The sequence below is a fragment of the Pseudophryne corroboree genome, chromosome 4, assembly GCF_028390025.1.
Source record: "Pseudophryne corroboree isolate aPseCor3 chromosome 4, aPseCor3.hap2, whole genome shotgun sequence".
Taxonomy (NCBI): Eukaryota; Metazoa; Chordata; class Amphibia; order Anura; family Myobatrachidae; genus Pseudophryne; species Pseudophryne corroboree.
In genome coordinates, this window is record NC_086447.1 from 921,596,268 (window position 1) to 921,621,055 (window position 24,788).

The window sequence follows — 24,788 nt, forward strand, 5'->3', positions numbered from 1 at the left end:
ACCGCCACCGGAATACCGGCAAAGTAGGTGATTCTCCTTCTGTGGGTGTCCATGACACCCATAGAGGGAGAACAGAACCTGTGGCGATTGAAGCTTGCCACAGAGCCCGCAGAGTGGCAAGTGCAGCAAGCCTGCAAGGGGCTTAGTTGCGCTCGTCCCCCGGCCGGCATTCTGGAACACAGGATTCCGGATTCGGTATACTGACATTCGGCATCCCTTGCGTCGGCATTCCATAGTGATCCCCTCTGTACTTATAACACATTGCGGGGGTGGGCTCCTTTCAGAGCCCCTGTGTGTGTTTTAGTTGTTAAATCCTTTTGATGCTTAGTGGCCCATTTGTCAACGAGCTTTAGCTATGTAAAACTCGCTGGCGCTGCATATGATAAATGGTGCTCCAGTTATCACTCGTAACGCATTTTAAATATCTAAAACTCATCGATAAATGGGCGCTTTATTTTCTTATTGCTGCAATTAGTGGTGATATGTTACAACCTGTCAATGCTTTGTTGTTGTGTTTTGCTCCTGTCAGGGAAGTCGGCGACGTGGTGAAAGCTGACCCGTATGAGGTAAATATTCCTTTTGTCATCATTTTATTATGATGTCCCCAAATCAGAAGTGACCATCCTGCCCCCATGTTGCTGGGCTGATGGGATAAGCAGCTTAGGGGGACATTTACTAAGCAGTGATAAGAGCGGAGAAGTGAGCCAGTGGAGAAATTGCCACATCAACCAATCAGCAGCTCTGTATCATTTTATAGTATGCAAATTATAGATGTCATGTCAGTGCTGATTGGTTGCCATGGGCAACTTCTCCACTGGCTCACTTCTCGGCTCTTATCACTGCTTAGTAAATGTACTCCTTAGTCCATACTTACGGGAGGAGGCAGCGTTATAGGTGCATGGGGGCGTGGCCGGCAGCAGGATGGGTGGTCCAGGGGCGTGGCCGACAGGGAAGTGGCCTATCCGGGGGCGTGGCATCAGGGTCGCGTCATCGTGACTCCACCCCCGCTGTGCTGTGCCGAGAAAAGAGGCGCTGTATAGCGGGGGCGGAGCTACGATGACGCGATTCAGCGCAAATCGCGTCATCGGACCCCCTCGGACCGCCCACTTGTTCTCTGCTGCGGGCGGCCGAGGAGGGTCGTGGAGGGACTGCAGGGAGAGCGGGAGGCTTACCCACCTTTCCGGGGGGCCGGGAGGGTCACCTGATTTTCCTGAGCCTCCCGGCCGTTCCGGGAGGGTAGGCAAGTATGCCTTAGTCCTGTCCTCAGGCCCTGGTGTATATAGTCAGGAAGATGCACAATGGCTTCAGCTAACCCTGTCTATTCTATGCCCCCAGCCTCAGATAACAGACAAGGACGTGCCGGACGATTTCAAGAATCTTTTTGAGGGACTGGTGGGAGATGTAAGTGAATTTCCATAATTCTAATGCTTGCAAATGACCGCAGCCGTGCAGGTCTCTCTCTGTATGTGAGGTGGTTGTAACAACAGACATTGCTCAGTGGCCAAGTGATTGTCAGCTCACGTGCTCTTCTTTCCTCCTGCAGAAAGGAGAGATCACGGCGAAGGATATTCAGACCATACTGAACAAACTACTAGCAAAGAGTAAGTAGATCTCCCAGAATCTTGCCATGTGATCTGTCTGGCTCACCAGCACAGCGATCTTGGCAGATTGTGAAAGTGTACAGAGCCGGCCCTAACCAATATGATGCCCTAGGAAAGATTTTGACTGGTGCCCCCTAGCACCGCCGCTAGTTCTGCAGGAGATGCCTGGCATGAGTCAACTGGCAGCTCTGCTAACGTCGGGCGCCTTTTGTTTATGAAAATGCATCATATTATTTGCATTACTATGTGTCTAGGCAGGGCTGTTTCTAGCTAATTTGGCTCCCAGTGCGAGATTTAAAAATGCGCCCCCCCATGACATAAAAAAATGTGCCCCCCCCCCCCACGCACACCTAGATAAAACAAAAACTTGCTCGTGCACCCGGCAAGGGGGCATGGCCTAATCTAAATGGGTGTGGCCTCATCTAAATGGGCGTGGCCTCGTCTGAAAAGACTACCTCACAATCCAGTTTTTGGCCCTGCACCAACAGATCACGACAACCACAGGAAAAAAAAAATTCTACCATATTAAGCCCCACATAGTAATGCCCCCTGCACAATATTATGCCACACACCGCAATGCCCTTGATACATTAAATCCCCACACTACGGCAGCCAAGAGTCCCCATTTCACACATTACGGCAGGTGTCCCCATTTTACACATTGAGAGAGAGAGAGAGAGAGAATACTTACAGAGGCGATTACCGCTCTTCGGCCCGTCTCACCAGTCGCTCCTCGCGCGGCCTTTCCCTCTTCCTAACTTGGATCCCCCTCTGTACTCCGCTCGCGGGGGGGGGGGGGGGGGGGAGTTTTGCGGAGTGACGGGGTTGCATCGTGACGTAACAACGCAACCACGTCATTCCGTGAAACTCCGCCCCCCGAGCGGGTTACTCGGGGAGAAATAGGAGGGGGAAGCAGGGAGCCACAGTTAGTGCCGCGGCGGGCGCCCAGTGCGGTTGCACTGCTCGCCTGCCCCAAGAAACGGCCCTGTGTCTAGGACTCACAAGCAGCTTCTGCTGATTAAAATGATATGCAGCATGCCTATATTCTGTGTGCGACTGCGTCTGTATCTGCAAACAAAATACTACGTTACAGTGATTTCCACTGTAACGCAGCATTTCATATGCAGATACAGCCGCAGTTGCACACAGAATATAGGCATGCTGCATATCATTTTAATCAGCAGAAGCTGCTGGTGCCCCTAAGCATACCAAATGCCCTAGGCATTTTCCTAGTTTGCCTATGCCTAAGGCCGGCTCTGAAGGTGTAGATTCCCGCACACATAGTAGTTAAACAGACAAGTTGACGATTATAACTGCACATATACGCTGTAAATCTGGGTGTGATACAGAAGATAGGCAGTTATTAGGTCTACACCATAGGGTCAACAGTCAAAAGGTCAATAGGGTCAAAGGTGGATTCACACACACAGGGGCAGGGCCAGTGATGTCACAGCAGCTTAGCTGACTGTAACCTCCTCTTTTTGTTCTCTATAAAGACGATTAGCACTGAACTCTCCATGGAGGTCATTCCGAGTTGTTCGCTCGCAAGGCGATTTTAGCAGTATTGCACACGCTAAGCCTACGCCTACTGGGAGTGAATCTTAGCTTCTTAAAATTGCTAACGATGTATTCGCAATATTGCGATTACAAACTTCTTAGCAGTTTCTGAGTAGCTTCAGACTTACTCGGCATCTGCGATCAGTTCAGTGCTTGTCGTTCCTGGTTTGACGTCACAAACACACCCAGCGTTCGCCCAGACACTCCTCCGTTTCTCCAGCCACTCCCGCGTTTTTTCCGGAAACTGTAGCGTTTTTTCCCACACGCCCATAAAACGGCCTGTTTCCGCCCAGTAACACCCATTTCCTGTCAATCACATTACGATCGCCGGAGCGAAGAAAAAGCCGTGAGTAAAAATACTATCTTCATTGCAAAATTACTTGGCGCAGTCGCAGTGCGGACATTACGCATGCGCACTAAGCGGAAAATCACTGCGATGCGATGAAATTTACCGAGCGAACGACTCGGAATGAGGGCCCATGTTTTATCTATGAAAGTTTTAATGTTGCTTTTCAGCGGATTTAGAGCATAGTTAGCCTATTGTAATAAAATAATGATTGTTCTCCAGCCGCTCAGCAGCAGCAAAGTATAGTTTGGGCAGGAAAGCAAATACATGTAATAGGTGCCGCATTCTGAGCGTTTTACCATCCAACTGTTTAATGTTTCTGACTTTCTGTTTTCAGGAACAGACTTGAAATCAAACGGTTTTAGCCTGACTACATGCCGAGAAATGGTCTCTCTCATGGATGTATCCTTTGCCTGACAATATACTCCATGTGTTCGAGTGATACAGTCCTGTGGCAGATTCCAGGACTTGGAGGCTAGCTACGGCTGTGAGAAGCACAGTATCAAACCAGTTATACTAACAGCAGAATACTGGATTTGTGTAAAGCAATTATGGCAAAGAGAAGATAAACAATGGCATCTCTACTGAACAATGAGATCTGCAAGAAGACTTAGTAGCACCATCGTGTCAAGTTCTATATTTTGTATACATGCAGCCCTTAATAATTACAGTTGCCCTATACAAAGGACAAATGGAATGTGGGTGGAAGTTCCTTTACAATTACTTTTTCCCCCCTCCTTATTTGTAATATTCCCTAGCTGGCTTGGTATAGGAACATGGCACAATATTATGTTATTTTCAGATAGCAGAAATGATTTTGTAAATTCTGTGACTTGCAAAACAAAAGAATTTAATCTTAACTAAAACTTGCCCAGATGGACGGAACTGGGACACTGAGTCTGGTGGAATTCAACACTCTCTGGATAAAGATACAGAAATATATAGTAAATCCATTGCCACAGTGACTGCTCTTTCAGACAGCTGAGGTGGCCATTTTGACTGCAATGCAGACCCAATACTTGCACTAGGGGTACTGTATAGAGGTGGAATGAGGCACTTTTATATCATATGCCTCAGCTATGTCAATCGTTCCTTGAGAGCTGACAGTCTGATTACTAGTGCATCCCACAAAGTGTGTATATGACGAGTTTAGTGTCATTCATGAACACCCTGTTACGCCCATTTCAGAAGAAAGTGGAGTGGTATTCGGGAGGGTGGTGTGACTCTGCCAAGAAACTCATAAGGCAGCCATTTTGTAGTCTGAAGCAATATTATGATAATAATATAGTGAGCCAATTTAGTAATCATATTTATGAGGCCTGCCTAGTATTCTTGAAATGGTTCCTAGTGAATTAATAAGCTGCATTCTTACGTGTATTTTTCCAGTGTACAAAATGGCCACCACCGCTGCAGTAATGGGTTGCCTTCTCATTTGTGTGGCTCACAAGATGGCCGCCTGCTCTCTGTGCAATGACTCCTGCTACTTAATCAATATCAATGTTCTCTGTCCAATAGGAAATCTTCCTGAAGAGGGATGAAGATAAATCTGGAACCATGGATGCACATGAAATGAGGATAGCTCTGCAGGATGCAGGTAAAATCCCACTCGTTAGAATTTATGTTTTATTTTATTTTATTGCACAGCTGTGCAGCACTTAGCACCTCAGAGGATAGGCCTTATACTGCTATATACACTGTATATACCAATGAACAGACACCACTGTGTATATACAATACCGCTGTGCATATAGCGCAGTTATTAATTAAACCAACAAACCTGGTTAAGGATCACCTTTTGGCCTAATCTCTATTTTACATCCCGTGGGTGCCTGTTGTAAACAACCCAGGTCAGATCAACAATTATCAATCTATGGAGACATGATAGAAACTTTCAAATATACCAAAGGTTTTAACTAGAGATGAGCGGGTTCGGTTTCTCTGAATCCGAACCCGCCCGAACTTCATGGTTTTTTTCACGGGTCCGAGCAGACTCGGATCCTCCCGCCTTGCTCGGTTAACCCGAGCGCGCCCGAACGTCATCATGACGCTGTCGGATTCTCGCGAGACTCGGATTCTATATAAGGAGCCGCGCGTCGCCGCCATTTTCACACGTGCATTGAGATTGATAGGGAGAGGACGTGGCTGGCGTCCTCTCCATTTAGATTATAAGAGAGAGAGATTTACTGGTGCTTAGGACTAGGAGGAGTACTGTAGAAGTGTAGAGAGTGCAGAGAGTTTACTAGTGAGTGACCACCAGACAGTGCAGTTTATTTAATATATCCGTTCTCTGCCTGAAAAAAGCGATACACACAGTGACTCAGTCACATACCATATCTGTGTGCACTGCTCAGGCTCAGCCCAGTGTGCTGCATCATCTATATATATTATATATCTGTCTGACTGCTCAGCTCACACAGCTTATAATTGTGGGGGAGACTGGGGAGCACTGCAGTGCCAGTTATAGGTTATAGCAGGAGCCAGGAGTACATAATATTATATAGTGAGTGACTACCAGACAGTGCAGTTTATTTAATATATCCGTTCTCTGCCTGAAAAAAGCGATACACACAGTGACTCAGTCACATACCATATCTGTGTGCACTGCTCAGGCTCAGCCCAGTGTGCTGCATCATCTATATATATTATATATCTGTCTGACTGCTCAGCTCACACAGCTTATAATTGTGGGGGAGACTGGGGAGCACTGCAGTGCCAGTTATAGGTTATAGCAGGAGCCAGGAGTACATAATATTATATTAAAATTAAACAGTGCACACTTTTGCTGCAGGAGTGCCACTGCCAGTGTGACTGACCAGTGACCTGACCACACTGACCACCAGTATAGTTAGTAGTATACTTATATTGTGATTGCCTGAAAAAGTTAAACACTCGTCGTGTGACTTCACTTGTGTGTTGTTTTTTTTTTTATTCTATAAAAATAAAACTCATTCTGCTGACAGACAGTGTCCAGCAGGTCCGTCATTATATAATATATAATATATACCTGTCCGGCTGCAGTAGTGATATATATATATTTTTTATATCATTTATCATCCAGTCGCAGCAGACACAGTACGGTAGTTCACGGCTGTGGCTACCTCTGTGTCTGCACTCGGCAGGCAGTCCGTCCATAATTGTATACCACCTAACCGTGGTTTTTTTTTCTTCTTTATACATACATACTACTACGACATCTCTTTATCAACCAGTCTATATTAGCAGCAGACACAGTACAGTACGGTAGTTCACGGCTGTGGCTACCTCTGTGTCTGCACTCGGCAGGCAGTCCGTCCATAATTGTATACCACCTAACCGTGGTTTTTTTTTCTTTCTTCTTTATACATACATAGTTACATAGACATCTCTTTATCAACCAGTCTATATTAGCAGCAGACACAGTACAGTACGGTAGTTCACGGCTGTGGCTACCTCTGTGTCTGCACTCGGCAGGCAGTCCGTCCATAATTGTATACCACCTAACCGTGGTTTTTTTTTCTTTCTTCTTTATACATACATAGTTACATAGACATCTCTTTATCAACCAGTCTATATTAGCAGCAGACACAGTACAGTACGGTAGTTCACGGCTGTGGCTACCTCTGTGTCTGCACTCGGCAGGCAGTCCGTCCATAATTGTATACCACCTAACCGTGGTTTTTTTTTCTTTCTTCTTTATACATACATAGTTACATAGACATCTCTTTATCAACCAGTCTATATTAGCAGCAGACACAGTACAGTACGGTAGTTCACGGCTGTGGCTACCTCTGTGTCTGCACTCGGCAGGCAGTCCGTCCATAATTGTATACCACCTAACCGTGGTTTTTTTTTCTTTCTTCTTTATACATACATAGTTACATAGACATCTCTTTATCAACCAGTCTATATTAGCAGCAGACACAGTACAGTACGGTAGTTCACGGCTGTGGCTACCTCTGTGTCTGCACTCGGCAGGCAGTCCATAATTGTATACTAGTATCCATCTCCATTGTTTACCTGAGGTGCCTTTTAGTTGTGCCTATTAAAATATGGAGAACAAAAATGTTGAGGTTCCAAAATTAGGGAAAGATCAAGATCCACTTCCACCTCGTGCTGAAGCTGCTGCCACTAGTCATGGCCGAGACGATGAAATGCCAGCAACGTCGTCTGCCAAGGCCGATGCCCAATGTCATAGTACAGAGCATGTCAAATCCAAAACACCAAATATCAGAAAAAAAAGGACTCCAAAACCTAAAATAAAATTGTCGGAGGAGAAGCGTAAACTTGCCAATATGCCATTTACGACACGGAGTGGCAAGGAACGGCTGAGGCCCTGGCCTATGTTCATGGCTAGTGGTTCAGCTTCACATGAGGATGGAAGCACTCAGCCTCTCGCTAGAAAAATGAAAAGACTCAAGCTGGCAAAAGCAGCACAGCAAAGAACTGTGCATTCTTCGAAATCCCAAATCCACAAGGAGAGTCCAATTGTGTCGGTTGCGATGCCTGACCTTCCCAACACTGGACGTGAAGAGCATGCGCCTTCCACCATTTGCACGCCCCCTGCAAGTGCTGGAAGGAGCACCCGCAGTCCAGTTCCTGATAGTCAGATTGAAGATGTCAGTGTTGAAGTACACCAGGATGAGGAGGATATGGGTGTTGCTGGCGCTGGGGAGGAAATTGACCAGGAGGATTCTGATGGTGAGGTGGTTTGTTTAAGTCAGGCACCCGGGGAGACACCTGTTGTCCGTGGGAGGAATATGGCCGTTGACATGCCAGGTGAAAATACCAAAAAAATCAGCTCTTCGGTGTGGAGGTATTTCACCAGAAATGCGGACAACAGGTGTCAAGCCGTGTGTTCCCTTTGTCAAGCTGTAATAAGTAGGGGTAAGGACGTTAACCACCTCGGAACATCCTCCCTTATACGTCACCTGCAGCGCATTCATAATAAGTCAGTGACAAGTTCAAAAACTTTGGGTGACAGCGGAAGCAGTCCACTGACCAGTAAATCCCTTCCTCTTGTAACCAAGCTCACGCAAACCACCCCACCAACTCCCTCAGTGTCAATTTCCTCCTTCCCCAGGAATGCCAATAGTCCTGCAGGCCATGTCACTGGCAATTCTGACGATTCCTCTCCTGCCTGGGATTCCTCCGATGCATCCTTGCGTGTAACGCCTACTGCTGCTGGCGCTGCTGTTGTTGCTGCTGGGAGTCGATGGTCATCCCAGAGGGGAAGTCGTAAGCCCACTTGTACTACTTCCAGTAAGCAATTGACTGTTCAACAGTCCTTTGCGAGGAAGATGAAATATCACAGCAGTCATCCTGCTGCAAAGCGGATAACTGAGGCCTTGACAACTATGTTGGTGTTAGACGTGCGTCCGGTATCCGCCGTTAGTTCACAGGGAACTAGACAATTTATTGAGGCAGTGTGCCCCCGTTACCAAATACCATCTAGGTTCCACTTCTCTAGGCAGGCGATACCGAGAATGTACACGGACGTCAGAAAAAGACTCACCAGTGTCCTAAAAAATGCAGTTGTACCCAATGTCCACTTAACCACGGACATGTGGACAAGTGGAGCAGGGCAGGGTCAGGACTATATGACTGTGACAGCCCACTGGGTAGATGTATGGACTCCCGCCGCAAGAACAGCAGCGGCGGCACCAGTAGCAGCATCTCGCAAACGCCAACTCTTTCCTAGGCAGGCTACGCTTTGTATCACCGCTTTCCAGAATACGCACACAGCTGAAAACCTCTTACGGCAACTGAGGAAGATCATCGCGGAATGGCTTACCCCAATTGGACTCTCCTGTGGATTTGTGGCATCGGACAACGCCAGCAATATTGTGTGTGCATTAAATATGGGCAAATTCCAGCACGTCCCATGTTTTGCACATACCTTGAATTTGGTGGTGCAGAATTTTTTAAAAAACGACAGGGGCGTGCAAGAGATGCTGTCGGTGGCCAGAAGAATTGCGGGACACTTTCGGCGTACAGGCACCACGTACAGAAGACTGGAGCACCACCAAAAACTACTGAACCTGCCCTGCCATCATCTGAAGCAAGAAGTGGTAACGAGGTGGAATTCAACCCTCTATATGCTTCAGAGGTTGGAGGAGCAGCAAAAGGCCATTCAAGCCTATACAATTGAGCACGATATAGTAGGTGGAATGCACCTGTCTCAAGCGCAGTGGAGAATGATTTCAACGTTGTGCAAGGTTCTGATGCCCTTTGAACTTGCCACACGTGAAGTCAGTTCAGACACTGCCAGCCTGAGTCAGGTCATTCCCCTCATCAGGCTTTTGCAGAAGAAGCTGGAGACATTGAAGGAGGAGCTAACACGGAGCGATTCCGCTAGGCATGTGGGACTTGTGGATGGAGCCCTTAATTCGCTTAACAAGGATTCACGGGTGGTCAATCTGTTGAAATCAGAGCACTACATTTTGGCCACCGTGCTCGATCCTAGATTTAAAGCCTACCTTGGATCTCTCTTTCCGGCAGACACAAGTCTGCTGGGGTTGAAAGACCTGCTGGTGACAAAATTGTCAAGTCAAGCGGAACGCGACCTGTCAACATCTCCTCCTTCACATTCTCCCGCAACTGGGGGTGCGAGGAAAAGGCTCAGAATTCCGAGCCCACCCGCTGGCGGTGATGCAGGGCAGTCTGGAGCGACTGCTGATGCTGACATCTGGTCCGGACTGAAGGACCTGACAACGATTACGGACATGTCGTCTACTGTCACTGCATATGATTCTCTCAACATTGATAGAATGGTGGAGGATTATATGAGTGACCGCATCCAAGTAGGCACGTCACACAGTCCGTACTTATACTGGCAGGAAAAAGAGGCAATTTGGAGGCCCTTGCACAAACTGGCTTTATTCTACCTAAGTTGCCCTCCCACAAGTGTGTACTCCGAAAGAGTGTTTAGTGCCGCCGCTCACCTTGTCAGCAATCGGCGTACGAGGTTACATCCAGAAAATGTGGAGAAGATGATGTTCATTAAAATGAATTATAATCAATTCCTCCGCGGAGACATTGACCAGCAGCAATTGCCTCCACAAAGTACACAGGGAGCTGAGATGGTGGATTCCAGTGGGGACGAATTGATAATCTGTGAGGAGGGGGATGTACACGGTGATATATCGGAGGGTGATGATGAGGTGGACATCTTGCCTCTGTAGAGCCAGTTTGTGCAAGGAGAGATTAATTGCTTCTTTTTTGGGGGGGGTCCAAACCAACCCGTCATATCAGTCACAGTCGTGTGGCAGACCCTGTCACTGAAATGATGGGTTGGTTAAAGTGTGCATGTCCTGTTTTGTTTATACAACATAAGGGTGGGTGGGAGGGCCCAAGGACAATTCCATCTTGCACCTCTTTTTTCTTTTCTTTTTCTTTGCATCATGTGCTGATTGGGGAGGGTTTTTTGGAAGGGACATCCTGCGTGACACTGCAGTGCCACTCCTAAATGGGCCCGGTGTTTGTGTCGGCCACTAGGGTCGCTAATCTTACTCACACAGTCAGCTACCTCATTGCGCCTCTTTTTTTCTTTGCGTCACGTGCTGTTTGGGGAGGGTTTTTTGGAAGGGACATCCTGCGTGACACTGCAGTGCCACTCCTAGATGGGCCCGGTGTTTGTGTCGGCCACTAGGGTCGCTAATCTTACTCACACAGCTACCTCATTGCGCCTCTTTTTTTCTTTGCGTCATGTGCTGTTTGGGGAGGGTTTTTTGGAAGGGCCATCCTGCGTGACACTGCAGTGCCACTCCTAGATGGGCCCGGTGTTTGTGTCGGCCACTAGGGTCGCTAATCTTACTCACACAGCTACCTCATTGCGCCTCTTTTTTTCTTTGCGTCATGTGCTGTTTGGGGAGGGTTTTTTGGAAGGGACATCCTGCGTGACACTGCAGTGCCACTCCTAGATGGGCCCGGTGTTTGTGTCGGCCACTAGGGTCGCTTATCTTACTCACACAGCGACCTCGGTGCAAATTTTAGGACTAAAAATAATATTGTGAGGTGTGAGGTATTCAGAATAGACTGAAAATGAGTGTAAATTATGGTTTTTGAGGTTAATAATACTTTGGGATCAAAATGACCCCCAAATTCTATGATTTAAGCTGTTTTTTAGTGTTTTTTGAAAAAAACACCCGAATCCAAAACACACCCGAATCCGACAAAAAAAATTCGGTGAGGTTTTGCCAAAACGCGTTCGAACCCAAAACACGGCCGCGGAACCGAACCCAAAACCAAAACACAAAACCCGAAAAATTTCAGGCGCTCATCTCTAGTTTTAACAAAGTTCAGGAGGGAAACATTCTTCAAAGGAAGAGAAGTATTAGAACTCGAGGACATACACTGAGACTGGAGGGGGGGAGGTTCAGGGGAAATTTAAGGAAAAATTATTTCACAGAAAGGGTAGTGGATAAGTGGAATAGTCTCCCATCAGAGGTGGTAGAGGCTAAGACTGTAGAGCAATTTAAACATGCTTGGGATAGGCATATGAATATCCTTACAAAGAATTAAGGTCCAAAAAGGGTTGCGATTACCTAAAGGATAAAAAAAAATGGGCAGACTAGATGGGCCAAGTGGTTCTTATCTGCCGTCAAATTCTATGTTTCTATGTTTCTATGGTGTTTTTTGTTCATCTCCATTTCCTTCCACTCATCATGACATGCAGTGTCATCACATCACTCATCTCCTGATATACTCTGTGCTGCTGTGGTACCTTTCTCATTCCACAATGTAGTTTGTGGCTTCCTGTTGCCTCCATTCCCCTCCTCACATCATGTCACTGCCCCTGTCACATGCAGTCCTGTCCTCACTAACACATCACTCATCTCCTGATATACTCTGTGCTGCTGGGGGACCCTGCTCCTCCCACTATATAACTCTCAGTCTGTGGCTTCCTGCTGCCTCCATTTCCCTCCTCACATCATGTCACTGCCCCTGTCACATGCAGCTCTGTCCTCACTGACACATCACTCATCTCCTGATATACTCCGTGCTGCTGGGGACCCTGCTCCTCCCACTATCCATGGCCACGCCCCCCTTTTCTCATTTGTATCGATTTTTATGTGTAAAATGTTGGAGGGTATGTATAACTCTCAGTCTGTGACTTCCTGCTGCCTCCATCCCCCCCCCCCCCCCCCCACATCATGTCACTGCCCCTGTCACATGCAGCCCTGTCCTCACTGACACTTCACTCATCTCCTGATATACTCTGTGCTGCTGGGGGACCCTGCTCCTCCCACTATATAACTCTCAGTCTGTGGCTTCCTGCTGCCTCCATTCCCCTCCTCACATCATGTCACTGCCCCTGTCACATGCAGCCCTGTCCTCACTGACACTTCACTCATCTCCTGATATACTCTGTGCTGCTGGGGGACCCTGCTCCTCCCACTATATAACTCTCAGTCTGTGGTTTCATGCTGCCTCCATTCCTCTCCTCACATCATGTCACTGCCCCTGTCACATGCAGCCCTGTCCTTACTAACACATCACTCATCTCCTGATATACTCTGTGCTGCTGGGGACCCTGCTCCTCCCACTATATAACTCTCAGTCTGTGGCTACCTGCTGCCTCCATTCCCCTCCTCACATCATGTCACTGCCCCTGTCACATACAGCCCTGTCCTCACTGACACATCACTCATCTCCTGATATACTCTGTGCTGCTGGGGACCCTGCTCCTCCCACTATATAACGCTCAGTCTGTGACTTCCTGCTGCCTCCATTCCCCCCCCCCACATCATGTCACTGCCCCTGTCACATGCCGCCCTGTCCTCACTGACACATCACTCATCTCCTGATATACTCTGTGCTGCTGGGGACCCTGCTCCTATCACTGTAGTTACTCTGGGTTTATTCCCCAGGCTTTTCTCTTAATAACAAGATTCAGGAGAGCATCACGAAGCGTTACACATCTGATGACATGACCATTAACTTTGATGGCTTCGTCGCCTGCATGACCCGCTTGGAGACCTTGTTCAGTAAGTGACGTCCTCTGCCAGTCTGCATGTAACAATACAGCAATGCTGATTGCTAAATAAGTGCAGAACGCCTGGTGTGTGCAGCCGAGGGGTTAACGACGGAAGCTTCACCCAACTTCCAACATACAAGAGTAACAGTGACTAATGAGCTAACTCCAGTAGGAGCCTATCAGGAGTGTCCATATAACGCAGATGTGTCACACCGCAATACATGCGCTATATTATATTATTACGCTCCATACTACTAGGCTTTAATGGTCACCGGATAACAGGGGCGCAAGCTGATTTCCCTAATCAAGTGCCAGCCTGTCTCCATTTTACTGCTCATGGGAATAAAAGTATACCACAGATTGCAAGCTCTGTGGGACAGCACAAATTTCACATGTAGGATGGGATGTACTAAAGGGAACATGCGATAAAACCCCTGTTTTGGGGTTTTTTATTGCATTTTCGTATGTACTATCACCCGACTGCCGCATTTTCGCCCGTGAGGGTGCGATACCCTATAGAAGCCTATGGGATTCTTTACGCCGGCCGCCGCAACCCGCTGCTGCGGACCTGATTTTTTGATTGATACTGCCCGCCCTGTAGCCTTTTATCACGGAGCAGGGTAGTTTGTACACAACAGCTGAATACACTGACCCGCTGTAATCTTTGGGTATTTTAGTAGCATTAAATAGTCCGTGTATATAGAACACGTATATTATAATAACCTCAGAATAAGTCTAAAACCTCCTCTTTCTAATGAAATATATTTATTTATTTGCAGAAATGTTTAAAATTTTGGACAAGGAAAGCCGCGGAAAGATCGACCTCACTTTACCGGAGGTACTGCGCCTGTTCTTTACATTCTTTTTAATTTTAATAATTATATTTATTTATTTCTAAAAGACCTGCAGTAGCGTATAGCAACAGTGACCCCTGCAGGTTAAAAGAAGGTAATGCATTTTGTTTCTAACGCGCAAAAGCAGAACCCAATTCGTTCATTTTATTATTATTATTATTATTATCATTTATTTATATGGCGCCACAAGGGTTCCGCAGCGCCCAATTACAGAGTACATATGCACATAATCAAAACAGTGACTTACAATTGAAATAAATTTTGGACAAGTACAGGGTAACTAAGCATAACTACACCAGTAAATGACAGAGATAAGTTCCAGGTGGCCCAAAAACTGTGATTTGGGCAGTTGAGAATTATTAAAGAAGAAAAGGGTGAGCACATGAGGGAAGAGGGCCCTACTCGTGAGAGCTTACATTCTAGGGGTAGGGGTAGACAGACAGGGGTGACACAGATGGGGTACATAGAGCATGGAACAGGGGGTTAGGATGAGATTTGGCTGGGTTTGGTAAAGAAATGGGTCTTGAGAGCCCGTTTGAAGTTTTGTAGAGAGGTGGAGAGTCTGAGGGGGAGAGGTAAAGAATTCCAAAGGAAGGGAGCAGCACGTGAAAAATCTTGGAGATAGGAGTGGGAGGAAGTAATCAGGAGACAGGAGAGGCGGCGTGCATTAGCAGAGCGAAGAGGACGGGTGGGAGAGTAAAGGGAGATAAGGTCAGAGATGTAAATGGGAGAGGATTGGGTGAGAGCTTTGTAAGTGAGAGTGAGAAGTTTGAATTGGATTCTGAAGGGGAAGGGAAGCCAGTGAAGGGCTAGTAGGAGAGGGGAGGTGGATGTAGTGCGTTTGGTGAGGAAGATGAGCCGAGCAGCAGCATTGAGGATAGACTGGAGTGGAGAGAGGTAATTGTCAGGGAGGCCAGTTAGGAGGAGATTACAGTAGTCCAGTCTGGAAATAATCAGTGAGTGAATAATGATCTTAGTGGCATCCTGGGTGAGAAAAGGTCTGATCCTGGAAATGTTTTTGAGATGAAAATGACAGGTTTGTGAGAGGTGCTGAATGTGTGGTTTGAAGGAGAGGGAGGAGTCAAGGATTACACCAAGACAGCGTACTTGGGGGCTAGAGGAGATAGTCGTGCCATCAATGGATAATGAGATTGTGGGAGGTGAGGTTGTGCGGGAGGGTGGGAAGATGATCAGCTCAGTCTTAGACATGTTGAGTTTAAGAAAGCGCTGGGACATCCAGGAAGAGATAGCAGAAAGACAGTTAGAGGCACGAGTGAGGAGAGCCGTGGAGAGATCAGGGGAGGAGAGGTAGATTTGAGTGTCATCAGCATAGAGGTGATACTGGAAATTAAAAGAACTAATGAGTTCACCTAAAGAGGACGTATAGAGAGAGAAAAGGAGAGGCCCAAGAACAGAACCTTGGGGGACACCAACAGTTAGTGGAAGTGGGGGCGAGGTAGCATCATGAGAGGAGACAGAGAAGGAACGATCGGAGAGGTAGGAGGACAGCCAGGAGAGGGCAGTATCACGTAGACCAAGAGAGTGAAGGATTTGCAGAAGAAGAGGGTGGTCCACAGTGTCAAAAGCAGCAGAGAGGTCAAGAAGAATAAGCAGAGAGTAGTGGCCCTTAGATTTGGCGGCATGGAGGTCATTGCAGACTTTTGTGAGGGCAGTTTCAGTGGAGTGGAGAGAGCGGAAACCAGACTGGTATGGGTCAAGCAGTGAGTGAGAGGAAAGAAAGGCAGTAAGGCGATTATAGACAATACGCTCAAGAAGTTTGGAGGCAAAGGGGAGGAGAGAGATCGGTCGATAATTGGAGAGAGTGTTAGGATCAAGGGTAGGTTTTTTAAGAATAGGGGAGACAAGAGCATGCTTGAAGGCAGAGGGGACAGTGCCTGATGAGAGGGAGAGATTGAGAAGATGGGCAAGATGGGAACAGGCAGAAGGGGAGAGGTAGCGAAGGAGGTGGGAGGGGATAGGGTCGAGTGGGGAGGTTGTGGGGGGAGAGGAGTGTATGAGGGCCATGACTTCCTCACCAGATACTAGGGAGAAAGATGTCAGAGTTGGTAAGAGGGTAGGGGAGGGGTGGCAAAGGATGGGTGGTGGCTGGTTGCTGGACTGGTGGGATGTGATGTCCTGACGTATGGAGTCAATCTTGGATGTGAAGTAAGTGGCAAAGTCAAGAGCAGACAATGAGGAAGGGAGAGGAGGTGGTGGTGGGCAGAGGAGGGAGTTAACAGTGGCAAAGAGGCGCCGGGGGTTGGAAGAGTGGGTAGAGATGAGGATTTTGAAGTATGATTGTTTAGCAAGGGAAAGGGCAGCACTGAAGGATGAGAGCATGAATTTGAAATGGAGGAAGTCTGCTTGAGAGCGTGATTTCCTCCAGTGTCGCTCGGCAGTACGTGAGCATTTTTGTAGATATCTGGTGCATTTGGTGTGCCAGGGTTGAGGTGTTGATCTGCGAGGGTGAATAGTGGTTGGCGGAGCAACAGAGTCAAGGGCTGAAGTAAGAGATGCATTGTATAGAGATGTGGCTTGTTCAGGGCATGTGAGAGAGAGAAGAGGAGAGAGAAGCGAGTCAAACAGGGAGGATAGGGATGAGGTGTCAATAGCCTCAATATTACGCTTAGTGATGGTAGCCTTAGGAGGGAGAGATGGGGGAGCAGAGATAGATAAGTTGAATGAGAGCAAGTGGTGGTCAGAGAGGGGAAAAGGGGAATTGGAAAAATCAGAAATAACACAGCGGTGAGTGAAAACCAGATCCAGTGAGCTCCCGTTCACATGGGAGGGTGAGCTGGTCCACTGGGAGAGACCAAGTGAAGATGTGAGGTTAAGGAGTTTAGAGGCAGGTGGTTTTGTGGGGTTATCGATAGGGATGTTGAAATCACCTAGGATAATGGTGGGAATGTCAGAAGAGAGGAAGTGAGGTAGCCAGGAAGCAAAGTTGTCGAGGAATTTAGAGGAAATGCCAGGTGGACGGTAAATGACAGCAACTCGAAGATTAGTGGGTTGGTAGAGGCGAATTGCATGGACCTCAAATGTAGAGAATGTAAGAGATGGTTCTGGAGGTATAAGTTGGTATGTGTAGCTTGAGGGTAAAAGGATCCCAACACCACCCCCATGACGACCCCCAGGTCGGGGTGTGTGTGAGAATGTAAGGCCCCCAGCCGAGAGAGAAGCAGGAGAAGCGGTGTCATAGGGTGTAATCCAGGTTTCAGTAATGGCCAGGAGGTGCAGGGAGTTGGATATGAAGAGGTCGTGAGTGGGGGTCAATTTGTTGCAAACAGATCTGGCATTCCAGAGTGCACAGGATAGGGGGTATGAGTTTGTTGGAGAGATGTGAATGAGATTATCTGGATTGCTATGGCGTTGAGGTAAGCTTGATGGGGAAGGAAGGGATAAAGATGGTGAATTGATGGTGCTGGGGCCTTGGCTAGGAAGGGAGACTGCAGGAGTGAGGCAGGGAGGGAGTGCAGTATGATACTGGTGGAGGAGAGGTGAGGAGACAGGCAGAGGAGGGAGAGAGCAGGGTTGAGTGCTGGGGTATAAATGGTGTGAAGGGGCAGAAGTGAATTGCAGTGGGGAAACAGAAGAGGAGGGGAAGGGAGGCAGACAGAGGAGAGGAGACAGCATGAGATGTAGGAGACTGGGAGAGAGGGATAGAGGTGGTAACAGGGGACAGAAAAAAGGAATAGGAAGACGAGGATTAATGAGGGATGTTGCCAGCCTGGCCATAGTGTGGATGGGGTAAATAGTGGTCGCAAAATGAGAGTAGGAGGAGGAGTGATGGCTGAATAAGAGAGCAGTGAAGTTTGCAGAAATAAATTCAATGTTAAACTGTTGTTATTATCTACAGGTAACAGTAAATCAAATATTTGCTGATGTTAGTTGGAAAATTACACAGTGTTGGCAAACTGCAAGTCAGTGTTACTTCATTAAATATGCTTCTCAGTGACCCATTTGTTGTCCAGGTGTTTGCAGGGTCAGAGTAGAAGTTGCAATGCAGGTGTTTGTGCAGAAAGTGAATGTATAGTTTTCCAAATAAGTGAGGTTTGGAGAATATTAGGAGTAAACAAACATTTGTAGCTGCAGTCCAAGTATTGGGGGTTTGTGTTGTTTTTTTGTGTGTAATTGATGGTGCTTCCTTTCAGTTTCCGTCCAGTAGAAGTCCAGTAAAAGTCACAGATGAAACCCTTAGAAAGTTTCTCCCTTTGAAAGCTTTCACCCCACACTGAATCAGCTACGCTGTTTCAGCTAGACTATAAGCTAATATAAAGAGCAACAAACATGTGTATGTAAGCACATTGATTGATTGGACCCACCCCTAGCCCATCACCCATTTAAAGCAATAAAACTTACACAGACAAATGGTGTGGGGGTATGAAACCATCACACATTTCCCAAATGCAAAAAATAAAGTTTGCTTAAATCTGCTAATGATTAATAAGCTAAACCTACCTATTGCTAAGCATTCATGAAAGTCATATATGATAATTAACAGATGCAGTGTAGCTTGCTGGCGCGTGTAGTCCCACTAGACATACCTATTGCTAAGCATTCATGAAAGTCATATATGATAATTAACAGATGCAGTGTAGCTTGCTGGCGCGTGTAGTCCCACTAGACATACCATTTGTATCATAAAGGGGCTTTCCCATGTGTATAACAGTGATACTTGAAATTAGGATTAATGCAAAATGCAATTTTCATTCACTTGTCATCTGTGTTTTGTCTCCGCAGTGGATCCGCACTACACTGGTCTAGAGGGAACGGGACGAGCTCATAAAGAAACCGCATTTCGTTTGCTATTCGATTCTGCGAGATGTTTGGATCCGTGTGACGCCCTCCTGCGTGTGACAAGGCCACTTTTTAATGATCTATGTAGGAATCAAACATTGGGGAGAGATAAAGTGGAGAGAGATGAAGTACCAGCCAATCAGCTCCTGACGTTTATTATTCAAACACAGTCTGTAACATGACAGTTAGATGCTGATTGGTAGTTTATCTCTCCCCTATTTATCACTCTCCAAGCGTATATACATCTCCCCTTATGTCTAAGATTTTCAAAACCCACGGTGCTATCATGACGTCCCTGCTCTTATTACCGCAGTGCAGGATGACGAATGAATGAGTCCCTTCTTAGTTATTACAAGTGATTTACTCCCCTAGGTGTAGCTGGTGATGGAAAAACTATGGGAGAGATTTATCAATCCTTTTAAAGAGGACAAGTGGAAGCGTCGCCCCAGTAACCAATCAGATTCTAGCTATCATGATACACTTCGGTGCGGCCCATTCATCTTCAGTAGAACCACATTTTACAACATCCTCAGAATGCCGACATGTGAATTCCACAGAATGTCGACATTAGGACGGGAGGGATAGTGGGATCAGGCAATAGGGGGGAGGGGAGGGCGTTAGGGTTTGGCCGGGTACACACTAGAGCAATGTGTACCCGGATGTGTACCCGGATGATGCCATCATCATGAATGTCGACTTAGTATATCACACCCGTAATAACATATCAGTGAGGCCTTTGAAACAAGCAATACCAGCCACTGTGCAACAAACAAATGTAACATAAAAGTAGGAAAGAGTCAGGAGCTGCGAGTGAAAGCTTGAAGAGCCACGTGTGGCCCCAGGGCAGACCTTGGCCCATCACTGACCTAGAACATTCTATAAAACGAGAGCTAGAATTGATTGGTTGCTAAGGGCAACAGCTCCGCTTGTCATGTTTGGATGAATCTCCCTATAAACCTTCAGGTTGTCTCCTTTAATGTTACTCAAACACAGCAACTTAGGCCAAACAAAAAGGTCTTCTGATACTGCCAGTCACCAAGCCTCTAGCAAGCACAGCATGTCCAGAACACTTGTAAGCCTGTGAGCAGGGCCCTCCGACCTCGCTGTCCGACTGTTATTGCCCAGCCCTGATTTATTACTGTATTGTCCCCAACTGTAAAGATCAACAGAATATGCCGGCACTATATAAGTAACTGTTATTATTATTATTATTATTATTATTATTATTATTATTATTAATAATAATAATAATAATAATAATAATAATTAATACAGCCATTGCCAAAGGTTCATGCTGATAGACCTCTGTCATTTCCTAGATATAAACTCATCTGAACTATTACAGCCAGCTAATCAGTGCTTGCTCAGTGGCAAAGGCCGCAATTGAATTGAGGGTAGCTGCACTGGTCTGGCAGCTAGGGGGCGCTGTAGCAGGTACCCCCTCCTCACTTCTGGCTGTTCTGACTTACATTGAATAGTGTAATGTGGAGACTGCTGCTTTGTGGCCCTGTGGTGCGAGGCTGGTCCTGGTGTCCCAATGCCAGTTTAACAACCAGGCAGGTGGTGCTACAGCCCCAGGCCCCCATATAAAAAAAAAATAGGCCCGAAACCCCCACAATTAAGTTCTCATCATCCCTATATAGGAGCCTTGAGCCGGGCTTGCTAGCAAAAGAAAGACAGTTTGCTAGGCTTCAGTATGGTTTGTATGGAGCAGAAACCTTTCCTATTCCACAGCCACAATTACCTCCGCTCTGGTCCTGGAAATTGGGTCACTGCCGCTGTGTATGCTGTGATCATCAATCCTAATTGTCTGTGTTAGGGATCATCTGAGGCAGAACCAGTATGTTTTCCCTGTATCCCTCTATGTTTAGTGCTCTTTCATTTATGTGTATACTGTACTCGCTTAATGAATAATGATATGAATGGATAAAAAGATATTGAACTTTGCATTTTATAATAATTAAACACTGCCAATAATTTATAACTTAATTTTAAAGATCTCACACCTGTCATTTCCAAAATAAAGTCTTCATGTGCAAAACAACCCAGTTTACAATGCACGTCAATGACTCCATTTTGTCTGTGTAAAGCAAAAGTGGATAGGGCTGAATGTTATTTGTTTTATTGGAAGAAGAAGCAAGAAATGAGTGTAAAATAAACAGAGATTTGAATATAGAAAGATTAAAAGGCATTAGTTATGGATTCAGTTATTCAGCAGTTGCTGGAGAACAGGACACTATTGAGCATTACAGGATGGCACCTTGTTAAGGTGTGGCATCAGGTATGGGTTCTTACTCTGGAACACTGCCCTCATCAGCACTGTTGCTTTCTCCTTTGACAACACCACAGCAGAGAGGCAAGTGCCCCCCACCCCAACAGGCCAGGCTTATGCAAAAGATTATTAGAGTTATTATCCGTAACCCATAGCAGCTGGGATGGATCAACACTATAAAATATTGGCTTCAGATATTTCTAAATAGGCATTCGGTAAAGGTTTCAATAAGCGCAGAATCACACTAACATCATCATCATCACAGAACACCATGTCTATCTTGAATATTGTATAACTGACTCTTAGAAGATTAGAATAATGCATCGCAGTGGAGATTACCCAATGTCGATCTGATCATTGGTGATCTGATTCACCGATTGGTGGACTCCTATAATTGCCAATTTCTTGGGAGATCGGCAAAATACATGACTAAATGTTAAAAATCCCCCTAAATTGTTGATGTCTGGGCCCCATAAGTCGTGTACATTGAGTATTTTTATAAACGTTTTGACATTAACATAGTAATCAAAACCCAAACAACAATTCTGTAGTATGAAGAAAACATATAATAAGCCAATAATGAGGATGAGTATATTATAACAACAATACAAATAAACACAATATACAGAGAACTTTCATGGAGCGGAACTAACCTCAGGATAACATAGCAGTAATAAGTATTAAATCACAGAGAATAGGCCACGGAATGAGGACAAGTACTGTATAACGAGGTTACGGACAAGACGTTTATATTATACACTTAATACTGTTCAGTTTATTGAATATTCCAAATAAGTAGATAGTGGTTTTCATATGCTGACTGGACATTGTACAGGGAGCAGTATAATGTCCCGGTAACTATAAAGGGGCATTACTGGTGGTAACCTGGGTTTACGTCTCAATGACACCATATAAACATGAAATAAATCCTTAGAATGGGAATCTGGATCTTTGCCTATAGCAGCCGCCTTTCCGGTACTCTGATACCGCCAGGACTTCACCGAGGGTAGTGAGGATTTATCACAGATTGGTATTATTGGAAAACTAACAGGACACTAATCAGGTTTATAATAACAACAAAAAGTACTGGGTGATATAATAAATATTAGAGCTGAGCGGGTTCGGTTCGTTGAGATCCGAACCCGCCCAAACTTCACCTATTTTACATGGGTCCGAGGCAGCCTCGGATCTTCCCGCCTTGCTCGGTTAACCCGAACGAGGCCGAACGTCATCATCCCGCTGTCGGATTCTCGCAAGATTCGTATTCCATATAAAGAGCCGCGCGTCGCCGCCATTTTCACTCGTGCATTGGAGATTGAACGGAGAGAACGTGGCTACGTTCTCTCCCTGAAAAGCTCCGTATCTGTGCTCAGTGTGCTGCAAATATCTGTGCTCAGTGTGCTGCAAATATCTACGTTCTCTGCCTTAAAACGCTCCATATCTGTGCTCAGTGTGCTGCAAATATCTGTGCTCAGTGTGCTGCATTGTGGGGACCACCAGTATATAATTATAGTGGTACAGTAGGCCATTGCTGTATCTTGCAGCTCCGTGTCAGACTCAGTTCTAGACAGTATCCTGATCATCAGTGCTCAATATCTGCTGCATTGTTGTGTGACCAGTATATACTATATATATTATATATAGTAGTACAGTGCAGCATTTTGGTGACCACCAGTATAGTAGTACAGTACAGTAGTCCATTGCTGTATCTTGCAGCTCTGTGTCACTTCAAGTATCCATATCTGTGCTGCATTGTTTGTGAGCAGTATAGTAGTACAGTGCAGCATTTTGGGGACCACCAGTATATATATAGTAGTAAAGTACAGTAGTCCATTGCTGTATCTTGCAGCTCCGTGTCACTTCAAGTATCCATATCTGTGCTGCATTGTTTGTGAGCAGTATAGTAGTACAGTGCAGCATTTTGGGGACCACCAGTATATATATATATATATATATATATATATATATATATATATAGTAGTACAGTACAGTAGGCCATTGCTGTACCTTGCAGCTCCGTATCACTTCAAGTATCCATATCTGTGTTGCATTGTTTGTGAGCAGTATAGTAGTACAGTGCAGCATTTTAGGGACCACCAGTATATATATAGTAGTACAGTACAGTAGTCCATTGCTGTATCTTGCAGCTCTGTGTCACTTCAAGTATCCATATCTGTGCTGCATTGTTTGTGAGCAGTATAGTAGTACAGTGCAGCATTTTGGGGACCACCAGTATATATATATAGTAGCACAGTACAGTAGTCCATTGCTGTATCTTGCAGCTCCGTGTCACTTCAAGTATCCATATCTGTGCTGCATTGTTTGTGAGCAGTATAGTAGTACAGTGCAGCATTTTGGGGACCACCAGTATATATATAGTAGTACAGTACAGTAGTCCATTGCTGTATCTTGCAGCTCCGTGTCACTTCAAGTATCCATATCTGTGCTGCATTGTTTGTGAACAGTATAGTAGTACAGTGCAGCATTTTGGTGACCACCAGTATATATATATATATAGTAGTACAGTACAGTAGACCATTGCTGTATCTTGCAGCTCCGTGTCACTTCAAGTATCCATATCTGTGCTGCATTGTTTTTGAGCAGTATAGTAGTACAGTGCAGCATTTTGGTGACCAACAGTATATAGTTGTACAGTACAGTAGGCCATTGCTATTGATATAATATTATTGGCATATAATTCCACACATTTAAAAATGGAGAACAAAAATGTGGAGGGTGAAATAGGGAAAGATCAAGATCCACTTCCACCTAGTGCTGAAGCTGCTGCCACTAGTCATGGCAGAGACGATTCAATGCCATCAACATCGTCTGCCAAGGCCGATGCCCAATGTCATAGTAGAGAGCATGTAAAATTCAAAAAACTAAAGTTCAGTAAAATGACCAAAAAATCTAAATTAAAAGCGTCTGAGGAGAAGCGTAAACTTGCCAATATGCCATTTATGACACGGAGTGGCAAGGAACGGCTGAGGCCCTGGCCTATGTTCATGGCTAGTGGTTCAGATTCACATGAGGATGGAAGCACTCATCCTCCCGCTAGAAAACTGAAAAGAGTTAAGATGGCAAAAGCACAGCAAAGAACTGTGCGTTCTTCTAAATCACAAATCCCCAAGGAGAGTCTAATTGTGTCGGCGGTTGCGATGCCTGACCTTCCCAACACTGGACGGGAAGAGCTTGCGCCTTCCACCATTTGCACGCCCCCTGCAAGTGCTGGAAGAAGCACCCACAGTCCAGTTCCTGATAGTCAAATTGAAGATGTCAGTGTTGAAGTACACCAGGATGAGGATATGGGTGTTGCTGGCGCTGAGGAGGAAATTGACAAGGAGGACTCTGATGGTGAGGTGGTTTGTTTAAGTCAGGCACCCGGGGAGACACCTGTTGTCCGTGG

General features: G+C 46.0%; 1 protein-coding gene across 1 annotated transcript in view; it reads left to right on the top strand.

The window, feature by feature from the left end:
* The window catches only part of LOC134910695 (calpain-8-like), a 92,527-nt gene extending 71,317 nt beyond the window's left edge, over positions 1–21,210 (top strand). Inside the window, exons 13-21 of the mRNA XM_063919018.1 lie at positions 530–566; positions 1,336–1,401; positions 1,544–1,601; positions 3,842–3,906; positions 4,380–4,448; positions 5,020–5,098; positions 13,353–13,469; positions 14,239–14,297; positions 19,054–21,210. Of these exons, the coding sequence (XP_063775088.1) occupies positions 530–566; positions 1,336–1,401; positions 1,544–1,601; positions 3,842–3,906; positions 4,380–4,448; positions 5,020–5,098; positions 13,353–13,469; positions 14,239–14,297; positions 19,054–19,077 (574 nt within the window). The 3' untranslated portion in view covers positions 19,078–21,210. The remainder of the gene's footprint in view (positions 1–529; positions 567–1,335; positions 1,402–1,543; positions 1,602–3,841; positions 3,907–4,379; positions 4,449–5,019; positions 5,099–13,352; positions 13,470–14,238; positions 14,298–19,053) is intronic.
* The last annotated feature ends 3,578 nt before the right edge of the window (positions 21,211–24,788 follow it).